At 37.9% G+C, this 19645-nt stretch overlaps 1 protein-coding gene across 1 annotated transcript in view; it reads left to right on the plus strand.

Annotated features, from left to right (window-relative positions):
* NELL1 (neural EGFL like 1) overlaps nucleotides 1-19645 on the plus strand; it is an 884414-nt gene that overhangs the window by 196698 nt on the left and 668071 nt on the right. Inside the window, exon 5 of the mRNA XM_077114226.1 lies at nucleotides 11072-11168. Within this exon, the coding sequence (XP_076970341.1) occupies nucleotides 11072-11168 (97 nt within the window). The remainder of the gene's footprint in view (nucleotides 1-11071; nucleotides 11169-19645) is intronic.

Genomic DNA, 19645 nt, shown 5'->3' on the forward strand with positions numbered 1-19645 from the left:
CCTGGTAATCCCACTGCTATGTATATACCTCCGAAAATTGAAAGGAGGGACTCGAACAGATATTTGCACACTAATGTTCATAGTGGCATTAGTCACAATAGCTAAAAGATGGAATAAACCTACGTGTCCATCAACTGATGAATGGATAAATAAAATGTGGTGTATACATACGATGGAATATTATTCAGCTGTAAAAATGTATGAAGTTCTGATCATGTGGCAATATGGGTGAATCCGGAAAACATGTTGAGTGAAATAAGACCCAAAAGGACATAAAGCATATGATCTTACTGTTTTGAAACAATTAGAATAAGCAAACTCATCAAGTTAGACTCTAGAGTATAGGTTACCAGGGGATGGGGTGGGGTAGGGAATGATAAGTTAGGGTTTAAAATGTACAGAGTTCCTATTTGGAATGATGGAAAGTTTTAGTAATGGGTAGTAATGATGGTAGCACAACACTGTGAATAAAATTAACGGCACTGAAATATATATCTGAATATAATTAAAAGAGGAAATGTTAGAGGTTTAAATTGTAACAGAATAAAAAAACTAAAAAATATCCATGGTACTGCACTAAAACTGAACCATAACTTAAATCATGGACTTTAATTAATAGTGCAATTATAAAAATGTGCTGTCACCAATTGTAACCAGTGTTCCAGCCCAATACAAGGTGCTGGTGGAGTGATATGGAATCCTATATCCCACATATGGGGATCCTGTATTTTATGCTTGATTGTTTTGTAAATCTTTAACTTCTCTAGTAAAGAAAAAAAAAGAAAACCACAAACAAAAAAGAAAAAAATGGATAAATTAAAATGAAAATTAAAAAACTTGTGCATCAAGAGGACATTATTAAGAAAGTGAAGACAACTTATACAATGGAAGAAGATATTTGGAGGTCTTATATCTGGTAAGGGTTTAATATCTAGAATATGTAGTGAACCCTGTGCTATTCAAGATTCTCTAGAGAAATAGAACCAACTGGAGAGATCTGTAAATATGAGATTTATAAAGGTGTCTCACACAGTGGTGGGAATGAAAGGGTCCAAAATCTGTAGGGTAGGCTATGAAGCTGGCAGCTCCGATGTAAGGTCTGGACTGAACTCCACAGGAGGGGCTCACTGGGTGAAGAAGCAGAGAGTCTTCTTCCTAATCAGCCTTCAACTGATTGGACTATCTCATGGTGGGAGCTGCGCCTTAGTTAATCACAGGTGCAAGCGTCAGTCAGCCAGAGATGCAAGCAACTGACTGATGAGTTAATACACCAGCCTTGTGATTTATCAGCCACCCATGAAGTATCCTTGCAGCCATGGTCAGGCCAGTTCTTGCCTAACCAGACTACTGGGCATCATCATTCACACCAGAACCTAACCACCAAGACCTCTATAGCTCAACAACCAAAAGATAAATTCATTCAGATGGGCAAATAGTTTGAACTGAATAGTCTTCAGTTTCTCTGAAGACAATCTAAAATTGACAGTAAGCACATGAGAAGTTGGTCAACATCATTAGCTATTAGGAAATGCAAATCAAATCCATATTGCAATACCACTTCATACCCACTTGGATGACCACTATTTAGAAAACAACAACAAAGAAAATAGTAAGTGTTGTCAAGGATGTGGAGAAATCGGAACCCTTGTGCCCTGTTGGTGAGACTGTAAAATGGTGAAACTGCTGTGGAAAACAGTTTTGCAGTTCTGTAGGAAGTTAAACATATAATTACCACATGGAACAGCCAAGTACTTTTTCTGATATGTGTTGTAATTAAATCTTAAATCTCACGTTGTTTTTGAGACGCATATTTACCTCATGCATGGGATCTTTCACTTCTGTGTTAAATTTCATCTTAGTTTGGCCCCAATTCTGCCTATTATTTCTCTTTTACTCCTGATGGTTGTTACCCTAAATCTGTTATGATTGGAACAGTCACAGCAGCTTCATATTTTTTACAGATTCAATAAGCACATGTCTTATTATACTGCCAAATCATAGAAAAAATGCTAAATAGGACATGCTGTGATCTGGTTATTTGACCCTGATCTGCAAACAGCATCATCTTGGAGTGATATCTGGATCATGAACTTTAGGCACAGAGTAAGGCTTAGTGAGACGTGGTGGAAGGAAATATTAGGGCCATAAAATATGATACGAATGGAAGCAGCCCCTGGTATTACTTAGTGATCCAAGTGAGGAAAGAAATGGTAAAGAGTAAAATTTGGTTACTAGGGAAGGAAAAGCATGGGGTTGATGACTGTTTTCTTTGTGCATGAAACGGGTAGCACGGGGGCTGGATTTTCACACTTGGGCTTGATTTTCTCTGGCAAGGCGTCTGTTCTCTTTGGAGGGAGTACGCACCCTGCTCCGCAGTCTTTCCTGCAGTGTTTTCTAATCTCATTTGAATACTACTGTCTTCTCATTTACCATCATAAGACACATCTCCTCCCAGATTTCAACTTTGCCTCCTCTTTTTTGTTTTCATTTGTATTTACTCTGCAGCCAGTTGATAAACAGTTTGGAAAACTGCTGAGCTCTGCTGAGGACCATGTTTGAGGCTATGGTCATTCCTATAATCCTCCCCAGTCACAGTTTGTTTTATCCTGTACATTTTTTAATCTTGTCATTTTGTTAAGTGTCATTTGCTTTGTTAAACAGATTGGTAAGAGGTGTTTACAAAATTTCTCTTCGGGGCATTCCTTTCATGTACTTCTGGTACAAGCTCTTTGTGTGGCATATTCCATTTTGGTAAATTAGCAACAGCCAGGCAGCCTGACATTGAAATCCAGCAGATAGCTCATCAGTGTACACAGCTGACAAAACACAGTAAGCAAGCTTTGAGGAGCTGCTTTGAAGAGTACAGTGACCGATGGAATGAATGCTCAACATGTTTCAGCACTAAGGATCAAGCTAGTGACACCATCGATGTCTTCCACTTTTCACGTTGAAGTTCAAGAAATTCAAGTTATTTTCACATTTGCCCTGAAAGGCTGAGACAGGGGAGATTGTTATGCCCCTTTAGCATAAGGCCATGTGTGCAAGGTCACCTACCATATCATAGTGATGGGGATTTTGGATGAGAAATATCTTGTGTTCTGAATAGTAAACTTTTCTCCAAGGAGCATTATGGTAGAATGAATTTTGAACTCTAATTTAGACATGTTCTTAATCTTAATCAGAATTCCTGTGATTTCTGATACGTTGTAAATAAGACCTATTAAACATTGTTATTTTTAGTCAAGGTGTGGCCTAAGTGAAGAAATGTGTGTCTTAATCCATAATCCTGGAAGCCTTAGAAAGAGAAACTGGGAGTCTAAAGGGGAAGGTCACACAGGAAGAAGCTGGAAGGCAGCAGAAACTGGAAGAGCCAGTGAAAGAAGAGGGCATCCCTGTGTGGCCAGAGAAGGAGATATAAGCCAGGGAATCCCAAGGATCACTGGTAGTCAGCACCAAAAATGCTACAGATTCCAGGGAAAAGCAGATGTTGATATCTTGATTTTTGATCTCTTAGCTTTGAAACTGTGAGCCAATGAATTCTTGTTGTTAAATTAAAACCATTTTGCAGTATTTGTGCTAGTTGCTCTGGCCAATGAAGAGAAGAATCTTGATATTCAATAATGCCAGCTAAAGGCAATGAGGATGAGCCTTTAGCAGCAAATTAAGGTCATTGCAACTTTCCTCTTTGGGGAGAGAGGGAGAGCTTTTCTTCAATTCTAGGCAAAGCCCAAGATAAACTTCCTTATTTAGCGTCTCATCTGGCTTCATATTGTTTCACTGAACGGTGGTATAATACATGTAGATTCAGACGGTTCGCATTGGAAATTCATTCTTCTGTGTAATTGGGAAAGGTATTGTGGAGTCCCTTCAGAGGCCTTTCTTCATCCTGGTAAATAAAAATTCAATATTTCTTTATAAGTAGTATTGTCAGATCACTGCATTATTTTGTGTTGAGCTCTGAGGGCTGTAACGGAAAATCGAGTTCTTCATAAAATATTAGTTTGTATTTTAAGCAGATGGGACACTTGCTTGAGAGGGCATTCTTAACCACTTCATGAATAAAGAGAGGTTATACCTTGCGGAAAAAAATTCCTAATATGAGCCCTTGAGTCAGCGACTCACTTTCACAAGGAACATATCAGTTACACTTTGTATTGTTCATTCCTCTCAAGCAGTTTTTAATGTTTGACTGAATGTTTAATTTTGCATGGTGTTGTACCAGAAATGAGATACTTACACTTTAAAATATTGATAGATACTAATGGCATGTGAAATTCCCCAACATATAATTCTCTCAACAGAGCTTAATAGGCAGCACCTTGTTTAATGGCTCAAGGAAGCACAAGGCTTCAGAAACATGATTGAGTGGGAATTGGTTTTCATTGGCCAAAAGAAAAGGCAGATTTTAGATGGTTTTAGAGCGAATGCATTATTTGTATCAGAAAGCCTTTGGGAGTGTAATAAATTAGGGCTAATTATAGTACCATCAACTTAAGCAGTAAATCATGTGCATGTAGAAAGGACTGTGCTTGACTAATTAATTTTCAAATTGCTGATTCTTCTTCTTGCTCTTTCTGAAATACATCTATCTGACTTTCCTGCTAGTGAGTTGTCTGCCTGGCAGATTCTAACTGGGCCTCTCTTCTCGTGGAAGAACAGTAAGAGGGGCTCATCTTGCTCTTTTGTGCTTTTTGTGTAAATCTCAACTGAGTATAGTAGAGGACAGTGGTTGAAAAGTATTATTGCATTTCATTTTTTATTGAGTCATTTTTGTCAGGATTATTTTAATAATGTAAATTGTTAAATTTGGCCACCTGATTGTTCAGTCTGGATTATTCCAAGTTTTGCTAATTGCTCTTCATAAAGTCTCTGCCATACGTAGTACATTAGGGCTTGTATAACTCTCTGATTATAGCACTCTCATTCTGGAAGCAGTATCAAAGCAGCACTCATTCATTTGTTCATTTGGTTCATGTATGAGGTAAGCATGTACTTTGGCTAGGTGCTCTTCTGCATGCTGGAGATAATGACACAAAAATGACAGACAAGTTCCTGCTCTCAGGTTGCTTATAGTATGAGGAGGCTGTCAGTCTGCAAAGAGCTAAGATGATTTTGGAGAGTTGTTTGCTTTGATAACAGTAAAACCAGCTAAGTGATAGAAAGCGACCAGGTGGCTTGGGGCTCCTCTACAGAGGTTGGTTGGGGATGTTCTCTCAGTGTAGGACTCAGCTGAGTAGGTTCGGGGGTGCTGCTGGGGTTGGGGGTGGGGGTGGTCCATTTGCCCTAGATCCAGCGGATAACCAGTGGCAGTAGTAGCTAGGAAGTTCAGGCACAACTTGAGGGTGACAGTGCTGGGTCCAGGAGTTCTATGAAAGCCCAATTCCTCCTTTCTTGGGATGGAGGGCTTGGAAGGCAGACACATCCATGACCAGAATCTTCTAGATTCCTGAGGATAGTGGGAGGATACAGTACTGTGCTCCAAAGCTTGGAAAAATGTGTATCTAAATACATCATTCAAGAGTAGATAGTCTCAAATATCAGTAAAGAACTGACGTATTGAGCACTCAGGAATTATGAAAAATTGATATGTTAAAAAGAATGAGCTTTAATGAAACTTTCTCCCAGAAAGCTGTAAATCACATATGTTCATTAAACATATATGTGTTATATAGGTGTAGTAATGTCCATAGAACCTTGTAAAACATAAAAAATGCGTAAGGGCAGTCTGAAGGAAAAGCTTAGAGTGGGAGCCTTGACACACTGCTGAAATTTTTATTTGCCTAGAAACCTTTTCTGTGGATTTGCTAAATCCAGTTAATGGTCCCAAATAGACTAGAAAAGTATCTAATGCTGGGCTGGGCGAAAGTGTTAGTAATAATGTCCTGCCTTATTTTACTCAAAGAAAATATAATTGAAGCTCAGCATCAATGTTTAGGTATAATGCATTTTTTGGTTCGGTATAAAACTGTATGTCTCAAACCACAGTCTAATAAATTACAAATTATTCTCATACCTCTTCCTTTTTATGAGCCCTTTTCTCATCTTGTCTGAGTTCATATGAACTCTCAAAAAAAAAAAACACAAAGATTTGTAAATATTAAAGAATTACATTTTTGGAAGAATGTACAGAAATTAAATAACAAAATGTTTACTTAGAATTTTGAGTAATTTGTATGGAAAAGTTTGTAATTTAGAGTTTAAAAGAATCGAAAGAAGCTAAAGAATAACACTTTAAAGTAATAAACATACCATGGCATTAGGGTGTCATACCTTGTCCCTAAATTCTTTTTTTAATCCAAAATTTAGTATCAAAATAGGTCATTAGCCTGCTCCATAACATCAGATTAAACAGCAACAGAAATTAATACTGTTAATTCCTTTGGTTTTTTTTCTGGTTACATATTCACTTGTTACTAGCTTTTTAAATTTTTAGAAGATGAAAAGAAACTTAGGACTTATTTTACAGGTTGTGGAATCTTACAGTCAATTAGAGACTAAATTCTTGTATTTCAGCATTGGATTCTCATGCCCTTAAATGTAGTCCATGTAACAGTGATGTCATTTCTTTAAACTCTATACCCTAAGGATCTAAAGACATTGAAAATGCCATCTCAGTGAAATCATTTGGTGGGAGTCACAGTGTTAGGGAGTGAATCATGTTTCCCACAAAGACATTTTCAAGTCCTAACTCCAGGTCTTGTGGCTATGACTCATTTGTAAATAGGATCTTTGAAGATTCTATTAGTTAAGGTGAGGTAGAACTAAACCAGGGTGGGTGGGTCTTAATGCAGTGTGACCAGAGCCTTTTTTAAGTAGAGGGAATTTGGACACAGTAGTAGGAGACAGTAAGAAACAGATGGGGAGGGAGGGCTATTTGGCAGAGACAGAGACTGAGTTGTGGAATGTTGGCAGGCCACCAGCAGGATGCTACAAGCTTTGGAGAAAGCACGATCCTGATGGCTCCTTGATTTTGGACTTTTACACTCCAAATCTGAGAAAATAAATGCCTATTTGTTTAAGCCAACCAGCCTGTGGTACTTTGTTATGGCAGCCCTGGCAAAGTAAGAGACCTGGGCTCTTTGTAGATAAGTGTACATCGCATATATAAGTATATGCATATATATAAGTATATATGCTGGATTGGGCCACATGACTGTGTAGCTCTGCATTCTCACACGATTTGACAGAATGGCAGTCCTTACTGTGTGCCATGTATTTTAAACATACTTCATTTAATACTCAATACAACACTTACAGTCAGCACTATTATCCCCATTTTTTTAAATCTGAGGAAACTGAAGTTCAGAGAGATTAGACAACGTGATTAAGGTCATAGAGTTAGTAGGGTGTAGAACTTGAAATCTGAACCCAAATCTGTTTGCTCTAAGTTCATGTTTTCTCTGTGACCCTATGTTTTCCCTGTTACCTCTTGGCTTTGTGGGCATGGAAACATGATAGTTACTAACCTTTCTATTTTTCACTGGGTATATTTATTAGGCTAATGTATTTATTAGCCACTGCTGCAGAGAATCCTCGCCATCTCATTGGCTTTACGTAACAGAATTTTATTTCTTGCTCACTTGTTCAGTGGGTGTGTTTAGTTGACAGGTGGCCTCCCCCATCTCCGTTATTTGCTCTACAAGTATTTATTGTTTCTGTTTTCCTGTATTTTAACTCTTTGAGCTCTCCTGGGGTTTTCATGACGGGAGCTGCCCCTCCTTGCTTGTCTAGAGAGGCCGTATAGCAAGGGGGCTGAAAGCACAGACCCTGCGGTCCAGGTTGAACTTCTGGTTCTGCTGTGCACAACCTGTTTAACCTTGGACAAGTCATTTGACTTTGTTGAACTAAGAGCACCGACCTAGTGATGGCCATGTGAGGATTCAGTGGGTTAGCGTATAGGGAGCCCTCAGCACAATGCTTGGCGCCCATTACGTGCCTTTCCAGGGCTGGCTGTTCGTGTGAACTCCATTTTATTCTACATTCAAAATTCAGTGTCTCCTTTGGAAAGTCTTCTCTGACTAGTTGCAGGCAGAGTTGTTTTCTTTCCTCTCTGCTTCCAAAGAATGGCACATTGATTGCATCATATTATAAGGTGGGCATGTGCATCTTATCTGTCTGCCTCAGCCATCTGACCTGAGGGCAAGGATGTGGCCGTCTTAATTTTGTCCCTGTTGCCCCATAGCTTGGCACAGTGTCACACCCAAAACTGTAGGCCATCAGGTAGCTGCTGATGTGAGAGAAACCTTGTTAACTAGAAAACCAGGAATATCCACGCCCATCATTATTATTTTTGAACTCTTTGAGAGTAAGTTGCAGATATCATAAGACTTGACCCCTATTACTTCAGTGCATATTCCTAAGAACAAGACATTCACTTAAATTTTGAAATTTAATACTGATACAATATTATTATATAATCTACACTGATACTGATACAGTATTATTATATAATCTACAAACCTTATTCAAATTTTGCCAAGTTTCCCAGTATGTCCTTAATGGGATTTTTTTTCCTGCTTCAGAATCCAATGCAGGATTCTGCCTTGCATTTAGGTTTTTTGGGGTGAGGTGGGGTGGGGGTGAGGTGTCTCTCTTAATCCTTAGGCTTTTTTTTTAATCTTTCATGATACTGATTTTAAAGAGCACAGCCAGTTATTTTGTGGAATGTCCTTCAGGTTTGGGTTTGATTAGATCTCCTTGGTGTTTGTTTGTTTTGTTTCTGTTTTTAAGCACATTCATGCTGTTATGTATGTATCAGTTTGGTGATTGTGCCTGCAGCATGGCTTTCCGTAGTGCCTCTTAGAATGGATTGTCAGGGCTGTCAGGAAGGCAACAATGGACAGACTTTCCTTGGCATCAGGAAGGGGCCTTGGCAGGGGCTGTCACATTGGAAATCAGCCTGCACGCCCCTTTGCTGCAGGGATGGGTCATCGTAGTTTAGCTTATAGTGGGCCTCAGATGTTTGCTTCTTGAATGATTTTTAAGGCACAAGGAGTTATGCTTGTGAAAAATAAGGCACGATGGGAGTGTGATCCTTTTAATCGTTCATTCATTCCTTCATTCTTGCATTTAATAAACATTGATTAGATGCCTCCTCTGTTCATTGGAACTCACTCTCTAGCATGTTGAAAACCAAAAAAGAAAGCTTTTGAACTGAAAGCTGCAGGTTAAGGTAAATAGTTTGACGTCTTTTTCAATTTAATAGTAGAACAACCATATAGAAAATTATGCTTCCACCTCTTCACTTAAATATAGCAATTTCCATTTCTCTCTGGCCTCTTCTCATATTTACCCACATTGAACATAATTTTTGCATCATTATCGCCATAGTGCATAAATAATTTTTCATTCTACTTTTCTCCAGTGCTTTCCCATGTTTCATAGCCTGCATATTTATTGCTCTTAATGACTGTAGTAAATTCTATCAAGTTGATCTCTTATATCTTATGCATTTCTCCTCTGTTGCAAATTTAGCTTATTTCTAGTTTTTCACTTATATTAGAACAAAGCTGCTTTTTTAGAAGTATATTGCAGGATTTTGTGGTTAAGCAGTTTTGACAAAATATTTTATGTAAAATGGTTCATTCTGACATTCAAAAAAGGTTAGATTCTTGTGGAGGAAGCACAGCCTGTCTTTTTAGGGAAACTTCTTTTTTTCCTTGCTTGTTTTGAGCCTCCATTTATAATGGAAAGATAACTTGAAAAGGAAGAACTGATATATTTAGAGCTTTGCCAGCTGAATACCTTGCACGTATCGGTGGGAAGCAGCATCTTTCCTCTGGGGACTAGTAGAGTAATGGACGATGTGGCTGAGATATAAAGCCGCAGCACAATGGCTCCCAATTGCAACAGGCTTGCAGTCATTCACTTTCCTTGACACAGCCAGACAGTTTTTCAGCTCTTCTGAACTTTTCTTCGGAGAGCCTCTGGCCGAGTCTATCAGTCTCTGTTAGGAGGTGTCAGCTCCATCACAACAGGGAGGACGGATCAGTTGTTCAGCCCTCTGGACACACCTGACTCCCAGTAGCTACTCTGATGAGGGCCGTGTAATGCAAGGAATGGGGACAGGTACCCATGGGAAGTAGAAGTCCACTGATAATGGCCCTACCTTATGGCATCCAGAATCTTCTGAACATCTCAGGAGAAGGAGCATCTAAGGATCTCAGGCAAGATCTTCCTTCCCCTTCTGAGCATGCACATGCTGAGCGGTTCTTGCCAGGGGTGAGGTGGAGGCTTATGATGAGCTGGTGGTTGCAGGGGCTGTTTCTCAAGAAGGCAATGATTTGTGATGAACTGGGGACTTGGCAGAGCCATACAACTGAGATACTCATTTGTTCTGCTGGTTCTGTGGGAACCTTAAAAAACCTCGGCTGTTGCCTCCTCTGAATTAGTTATATGTCCCTGTGTACCTTATGAGGATTTTCTTCATGTACAAAATTTTGTCTTCCTTTAGCTTCCTGAGGGCAGGATATTTGTATGTCTGGTTTTTGTGCTCTCTCCTGGGGTGCTTGAGCATAGCAGGTGCTCAGTAAATATTTTCCAATTGGATAATGACTCCTGTTAGTGGCTTTTGCTGACCAAGCATATTGCCATCTGGGCAACTGCTGCTTGCTTGTGTAAAGGATTCTGTCAGGTTACTGTAGAAATGAGTAGCAGCTAAATAAACCAAAGCCAGGGAAGAGTGGAGTGCAAAGCAAAGTATACTGGCTTTGGAGTCAGGCAGCTGAGAGTTCTTGTTGGCTCTCTTGATGCATTCACCCTCTCTGAACCTCAGCTTTCTCATCTGTGACATGGGATGAAGCCACTTTCCTCTCAAAGTTTATATAAACTTCCTTGCTCAGAGTAGGCCCCCTTCCTCCCTCTGCTGCCAAAGGGAGGGAATAGAAAGACAGGACGAGCCTTGGATCAAATGTCTAAGTAAGTTCGTTCTGAGACATGTTGTTTCAAGGGTACTACATACTGGCTTCATCTTGCCATACCATCACATGCCACGAATACTTCAAATAGCATGTTTACCTTTTGGTTCTGCTTTGAGCCTCTCTATTAGTAACTGTGTTCTTTGCTCCAACAGGATTTATGAACGTGTGATAGACCCTCCTGATACCAACCTACCCCCAGGAAGCAATTTATGGCTGGGTCAGCGCAACCAGAAACATGGCTTATTCAAAGTAAGCACTAACTTTCTTGGTAAAGTTTATAGGTAATGCTCAATCTCCCATGCTATTGGAGATGTGTATATAATTATATTAGTGGGAAGGGCATGGCAAAGTAATAGCAAATGCTTATTGTACATGTACTGTATGTCTTGTACTTTTCTACAAACTTTATATGAATTAACCAATTTGATTCTCACAATTCTATGAAGTAAGATGTCTTGAAAGGAGGTAGAGATTTAAGAGACTTGTCCAAGATCACACAGCTCACTCTCTTGCCAGACATGGATAACGCAGAATGTAAATGAATCTGAAAATGTTTTTCATTCACTTTCTAAACTTAGGAAATTTAAGATAGTCTTCAAATTAGTTTCTAGTCCCAGAATGTTAATTCAATTTGTGGTAGATGTCTATATATAGATATATATAAGATGTCATATATCTCAACTTTCCTGAGCTTTGGTTTTCTTATCTTTAAAGAGGGTAATATATAATAATTGCATTATTGTGCTTCATAGACACATGAGTATACAGTGGTAAAATGAATTGAAAAAGTTAAAAACATGGAGTTTTAAGATAGTCGCATTCTTCAAATGATGGCAGAGATTTGCTTTTGGCAATATGGAAGATTAGATTATTTTCAAAAGTCAAAAGGACTTCAAAATACTTATGAATGCTGGATAAAATACAAAACAAAAAGGGACCTCTTTAGTGGTGAAATATATGGAGAAAAGTGAAAACCAGTGGTGTGTTTGGGTGTCTAACCAGGAACTTAGAGTGTTAAGATTTATTTATTTTCCTTTTTAAAAATTAAGATACAATTTGTATATAGTAAAATTCACCCTTTTAAACATACAGTTCTGTGAGTTTTGACAAATATTTCAGTTGTGTAACCACCATCACAATCAAGACCAAAACTATTCATCCCTTCCCCAAATTACTCTGTGCCCCTTTGTGTTCGGCTCCTTTTTCAACCCTCAGACCATAGCAATCAACTGATCTGTTTTTGGTCCTATAGTTTTGCCTTTTCCAGGCAGTCATATAGATGGGATCATATAATATGTTAGACTTTTGAGTCTGGCTTCTTTCATTTAGCATAACAATTTTGAGATTCATCTGTGTTGTTGTGTCTTAGTGGTTCTTTTTTTCCATTGTTGAGCAGCATTCAGATTCCATTGTATAAATGTCCTAGAGTTTGTTTGTCATTTCCTCAGTTGATGGATATTTGGGTTGTTCCTAATTTTTGGCAATTATAAATAAAACCACTATAAATATTCGCATACAGGTTTTTGTGTGAACAAAGGTTTTCATTTCACTTGGTTAAAAACAGGATTACTGGGTTGTATGTTATGTGTATATTCAACTTTATAAGAAATTGCCTGCTTTCCAAAGTGGCTGTGCTGTTTTTCATTCCTATCAATGAAGTATGAAAGTTCTAAGAGTCTGTGTGAAAAGGGAGAAATGGCTTAGATCCCAGGTAAGAATAGGAATTAGAACTAAATCTTTGGAAATAAAGCCAGGACTCTCAAAGACTACTCTTTCAGTGAAAGGGTAGGCTGAAAATGTCCATTATCTAGAAAAGGGAGGCAGTCTGATAACTAGCTTTTTCCCCTTTCATCTCCAGACAGGAAAAAATAATACACGCCTGAGAATTTGAAACCACATCCCTGACATCATGTAGGTTTTAAATTTGGATTTGCTTTACCTGTGAAGCTCAAGAAATGATCTTAAAGTGGTCCTGAGATGGTAGAATCTTTGGAATTCCTCATGAAGAAAATGCAGATTATTTCTGGAGAAGACATTATTTTTAATGCATTATCTATAATGCAGACAATAAAGATTACAGATTAAGTTCATACAAATGAATTTTTAAGCCATAATGTGTGAAAGTGGGAAGAAACAACAAATTGCCAAATTAATCCTCAAAGGGTTGCAGAAATTGGAATGGCCAGATAAAGAATTTTTTAAAACTATTTTTAAAATACTTAAAGAAACAAAATAAATTGAAAAATAAGTGATAAATAGACTAATAGATAAATAGAGACAGTAAATCTGACCAGGGGAATTTGAAAAGGAACCAAAGAGAAATTCTAGAATAAAAAAGTATAGTCATTGAAATGAAAAAAAAAAAGTAAACAAAACAACCCAAAAACAAAAAACCAAAATTCTCAGTGAACCTATGAAACTCTGTATTATATGCAGGCATGGAGAGAATTTATGAAATGGAAACTGCTGTTGAAGAAATTAGCTCAATTGCAGTACAAAGATAAAGAAAGGAAAACAGGAGAGAGAGGTTAAAATATAGAAAAGATAGTATGAAAAATTTTATATTGGAAATATTGCGAATTGGAAAGTCCAGAAGATGATAGAGAGAAAGAAGTTATTGGCGATATTAGAAGTATAATGGCTAAAACTTTTCAAAAATTGTTAAAAGACATCAATTCTCATTGTAGGAGGAATAATGAACTTAAAGTGTATCAGTTATCTATTGTTTAACAAGTCACTCCATAATATTGAGGCCTAAAGCAATAGCTTTCAGTTAGCTTACAATTCTGGGTGGTATTGTGTGGTTTTTCTCACCTGCGGTGGCTTCTCATCTCATGTCCGCTGGGCTTGTCCTGTGTTTTCGGTCAAATGGCAGGTTGGCATGTAGTAGGATGATTGAAGATGGCCTCATTAAAATCTCTGGTGGCAGCTGGCTGCTGGTTGGTGCACCTCAGTTCTCCTCTATATGTTCTCTTATTACCCAGCAGCCTCATTCAGGCTTGTTCATATGATAGTCTTGGGATTCCAAGTGCAACAAGAGAGCAAGTACTCGGTGTATAGGTTCAGCCTTCTTGATCACACTTGCTAATGTTTTATTGTCCCCAGGCAGCCATATGGCCAAATCCAGAGTGAGGGGTGATGAAAGAGCACCATCTCTTGAAAGGTTGAACTGCAATATCACATTGCAAGGATGTGGATGCAAAAAAGGGAAGAAATTTTTTTTTTTTTTACCAGTTATCTGTTACACGATAGATAAATCAAGATAGAAAAGCCATCCATACCTAGACCTATTGGCAGAATAGCAAAACCTTAAAGACACAGAGAAGAACTTAAAAGTAATCAGAGAGAAAAGGCAAATTGTCTATGGACGAATAACAATTAGATTGAGCTGCTGAGTTTTTAACAGTAAAAGTAGACAACAGAAAACGTTGGAAAAAATGTTTTCAAAGTGTTGAGAGAAAATACCTATCACAGAGGTAAGCAAATAATTCCAATCCTATTAAACTCTTCCAGAGAATAGTGAGAACACCGCTCATCTCATTTTGTGAGAATGGTGTGACATTGGTTCCCAAATTAGACAAGAACTGCCTAAGAAAATAACAATATAATCCACATTGTGGTTCAACACTGATTAGATTAAAAATTATGAGCAAATTAAATCCAGTTACGGGTATGGGCACATGAGAGAGAGACACAGAAAGAAAGAGCGAGAGAAAGACAAAGTTGGTTATTCAAAATACCATCATGCTTGTATCATTGAAAAATTTATTAATATAATTCATTACATTAAATAGCCAAAAGGAGAAAAAAATCTTGCAGTCATCTCAAGAGGCCAAAATAAGCACCAGTGACTCATGATGAAAATCTTAGCAAACAAGCAATAGAAGGAAACTTCATTAAGCTGATACAGAGTATATAAAATGTACATATATAAAAACACTATACTTATTGTTGAATATTAAGAAAATTCCCATTAAATCATAAATCATATAAGAATTCATTGCTTCTGTTCAACGTATTGAAGGTCCTTACCGGCAAAGTGAGTAAAAATCATAAGGACTATAAAAAAAAGAAAAATATAATTATGCATGAATTATGTAATTTTCTACACAGTAGATAGAATCCACAAATTATTAGAATTACCAATAGAGTTCAGAAAGGGCACTGTATATAAGACCAATAAACAAAATCAGTTGCATTGCTAACAACAGCAACAACTGTAAAAGCAGTAAAAGTGACTAAATTGAGGGTTTCATTTAGAATATTAAAAAAGAGACAGAAACATATATGGTGCTTAAGACAAAATCACACAGAACATGTGCATGGCAATTACAATGAAAATTATAAAATTTTATTGAAAACCATTAAGGGGAGAGGTATACCATACTTTCGTAAAAGAAGGCTTACAATAATAAAAATGTCACATCTTCCCAACGTGACTCTAGATTCAATGAACTTCTGATAAATTCCTCATAGGATTTTATTTTCTATGGAATCTGCAAGCTGATACTAAAATTTATATGGAAAACTAAATAACCAAGGCATTTCTGAAGACCGCAAGGGGTGGGGGAGGGGGAGGGACTTGCCATATCAGATATGAAGGCTTATTGTAAAAGTTACAGCAGTTGATAGAGTATGATAGTGCAAGAATCAGTACACTGACCAAAAAGCACAAATGGAGAGGCCAAAACAGACCTTTTCATTGTATATGAAAACTTGATATATAAAATAAGTGGAATTCCCAGTCAAAGGAAAAAAGAATGGACTCACCAATAGTGATTAGGAAAATCAGTTGTTTAGACATTTCACACACACACTCACATGCACACACACATATTTGCAACGTTTCCTGACACTGTACACAAAACTCAATTACAATTGAATTAAATACTTATAAGCTTCAGAAATTGACACAGGAGCATATCTTCATGATCTCAGGGTAAAAAATACTTTTTTAGGTAAGAAGTAAAAGGCAAAGAATGGAAAATATTGCTATTTACTATTTGTTTTAGTTTTGTAGGCTGCTCCAGCACATACCATGAAATGGGTTGGCTTAAACAGTGGTAAATCATTATCTTACAGATTTGAGGCTAAAAGAAAGTCCAGATCAAGGCATTATCAGATGATGCTTTCTTCCCAAAGACTGTGCATTCTGAGGTTGGCTGCCAGCAATCCTTGGCTCTTCTGTCACATGGCAAGACACATGACAGTGTCTTCTGGTCCCTTGCTTTTCTTTTAGGTTCTGATGATGTAGCTTTTTGCTTCCTGTGGCTTTCTCTCTCTTTGTCTGAATTTCATTCTCCAGTAATAGGATTAAGACCCATCCTGATTGAGGTGGGTCACAACTTAACTGAAGTAGCCTCATCAAGAGGTCCTACTTACACCCACAGGAATGGATTAACTTTAAGAACATGCTTTTCTGGGGTACATTCATTTCCAAAGCATCACACTATATAAAACAAAAAAGAAATTCTGTTCATCAGAGAAGATCTTAACAACAAGATTATTAGCAAGGAAATAGGATCCGTTAAGGAATTGCTGTCAATCGGTAAGAAAAGTACTCAATAGAAAAATGGGCAAAACATATGAAAAAAGCAATTCCCCAAAGCAGAAACATAAATAGCCAAAGCATGTATTAAAAGGAATTGAATTTTATCAGCCACCTGAGAAATGCAAATTAAAATGACTATAAGATTTCTTACCCATCAGCATGCAAAAATGAAAATAAAAATTCTGACATTGTTAATTGTAGAAAAGAGGCATTGTGGTGGAAACAAATCAGTAGAACCAGTTTGGGGAGAGATTCAGGAGTTTTTGTTTAAAATTGAACATTTGCCTACCAAATGACACAGAAACCCAATTCCTAGGTGAACACAATGACAGAATCTCTTGGTCAGATTGCAGAGGAGATATTTGTACAAGCATGGTAATAGGAGTAATTTTTTTTGTTAATTTCAGTAGCTTAGGGAAAACAAAACAGCTAATGGTTCATCAATCCGAAAATGTTTAAATGAAATGTGGTAGAGTCATACTAAGATATACTATGAAACAGTGAAATTGAATAAACGTGAATGAATTGCAAACATAATGAGTGAAACAGAAGCTAGAAGAAAATTACAGTATTGACAATCCTATATTGTATATTGTCTATTGAAACATTCACATAAGTAAAAAGATAAATGCACGGAAATGGTACAAACAAAATTCAAAATTCTGATTATTTCTGAGAGGAAGGAATGGGAATTTAATTAAACACAGACATCTAGAAGACTTTGTCTATATTGATAATATTTTATTTCTTAAGCTGCACAGTATGTTCACAAGTATTTGCTGAAATTTACTGTAAATCCTTTTTGAATCACAAATATTTCCAAATAGAAATGCATGATACATAATTTCTCAGCGTGATAATTTATGAATATATATTTTCCATGTTTCCAAGAATCAACAGAAATTTGCCCAGGTGTCAGTTCCAGAATGACACATTTAATCTGATACTGTGTTTCTTGTTCTGTTGCTGGTGAATCTGAATCTGGGCTTAGTTTGGGGGCCTTTGGTCTATAACAAAGGGCACTGAGTGGTTCCTAACCCTGTATAGACATCAGAATCACTTGGGGAGACTTTAAAAATCCAAATTCCTATGCCCAAATAGATCTACTCATTGAGAATATGAACTGTAGGTTTTAGGAATCTCTCTATATATTTTAAAAGGCTTTCTCACTAAGTTTAGTTTAGCTTGTTCAAAGGCTCAAATGTGTATACACTGATATACGAGGCATATATGTGGATGGTGCACTGGTTTGAAATTGTTATATACCCTAGAAAAGCCATGTTCTTTCAATCCTGAGTCAATATTGTAGGACAGAATCTTTTGATTAGGTTGTTTCCATGGAGATATGACACATCCAGTGGTGGGCGTTACCTTTTGATTAGATGGAGATGTGATACTACCCATTCAAGTTGAGTCTTGATTAGTTTACTGGAGTCCTTAAAAGAGCTGATAGAGGCAAACATTTGGAGATGCTTGGAGGGCCCACAGGAGGAAGCTTAGATGAAAATGTTTGGAAATGCAGAAGCCCCAGGAGACATAAGGAGCTGAGAGAACCGACAGAAGCTGAACAGGAACCAGAGCTCAGCAGACATTGCCATGTACCCTTCCATTAGATGCTAAGCCTAAGAGATGAAATCCAGAGTTTTGCTCTGGAGCAGCTAAGTGAGACCCAGAGACACTTAGTGAGAAAGCCACTGGAATCAGAAGCTGGTAGCAACAGAACCTGGAAGAAGGACCAGCATATGTCAGCCACATGCCTTCCCATGTGACACAAATCCTGGACACCATTCGGCCTTTCTTCAGAGTCATAGTATCTTTTTCCGGATACCTTAGTTTGGACATTTTTTTTTGCATGGGCGGGTACTGGGAATTGAACCTGGGTCTCCGGCATGGGAGGCAAGAACTCTGCCTGCTAAGCCACCATGGCCTGCTCGGTTTGGACATTTTTAATGGCCTTAGAACTGTAAACATGTAACAATAAATCCCCTTTATAAAACCTGATCCATTTCTGGTATTTTGTGTTCCTGAAGCTTTGGCGAACTAAAACAGATGGCCTGATTAGGGTTTTTCCATGGTCTTTAGAAAGATCCCCCGAACGATAAGATCTGGTTGTAATTAGCTTCCTACTTAGGTACTCTTCATATTAGTGGTTCTCTAACTAGAGGGCATCAGAGTCCCCTGGAGGGCTTGTTAAACAGGGGTAGCTGGGTTCCATCCTCAGAGTTTCTGATTAGGGACACTTGGAGAACCACTGCTTTAGATAGAAACATAATAACACATGGGCCAGGAGAAAAGACATTGGCTTTTAAGTCACATAGGTCAGAATTTTTATCCTGGAATTACTTCTTCATAATGGTATGCACTTGTTAGTTTTTTTTTTTTTTTAATCAATCAATCACATGCTTTCTCGCTTGACTCTTTTTAGTGACTTTCCATTGCATCTCAATTGGAATCTAATTGACCTGAGTCTACCAGATCCTGTTCGATTGGAGCTTGATTTTCTCTTCAATCCTATCGCATGTCATGTTCTCTTCTGTACACTGTGCCCCAGTCACATGGTTCTTCCTTTAGTCCCTTGCACATACCAGGGACTTTCCATATGCCTCTATTCAGAACAGACTTCACTCAGCTGTTTGCAGTGTCAACTCTTCATAATCCTTCAGGTCTTGGCTTAAATAATGTCTTCCTGGACGACCCTACTTATTTAGGTTCTTTCCTATCATCCAATACATTAATTTGTTATCTATCACTAACCATCAAAACTGGCCTTACAACAATAAATTCATAGGTCAGTGGGAGATACTGTTATTAAGGACCAGGCTTCCTTGACCCCCTTTAGGTTTGCTCATATGTTGGCTGGTGAGATCACCTGAGGGTTGTATGGTTTGGGATAGTCTCACTCATATGTCTAGTGATTTGCTTTTGGTGGAGAGTCAAGCCTAGACCCCATGTCTCTCATTATCCAGCAGGGTAACTTAGGCTTGTGCCCATGGTGCTAGGCGGTATCTCAAGGGAAAGAGTGGACATCTACAAGGCTCTCGATGCTTTGGCTTCGAACTGGCCGTTCCATCACTTCCACTGTGTTCTGTTGGGTAAAACAAGCCACAAAATAAGCCTGGCAGTCAAGGGGTAAGGAAACAGACTCCTCCTCTTCATGTTAGCAGCTGCAGAATCA

This window comes from Tamandua tetradactyla, chromosome 8 (genome assembly GCF_023851605.1).
Source record: "Tamandua tetradactyla isolate mTamTet1 chromosome 8, mTamTet1.pri, whole genome shotgun sequence".
Lineage (NCBI taxonomy): Eukaryota > Metazoa > Chordata > Mammalia > Pilosa > Myrmecophagidae > Tamandua > Tamandua tetradactyla.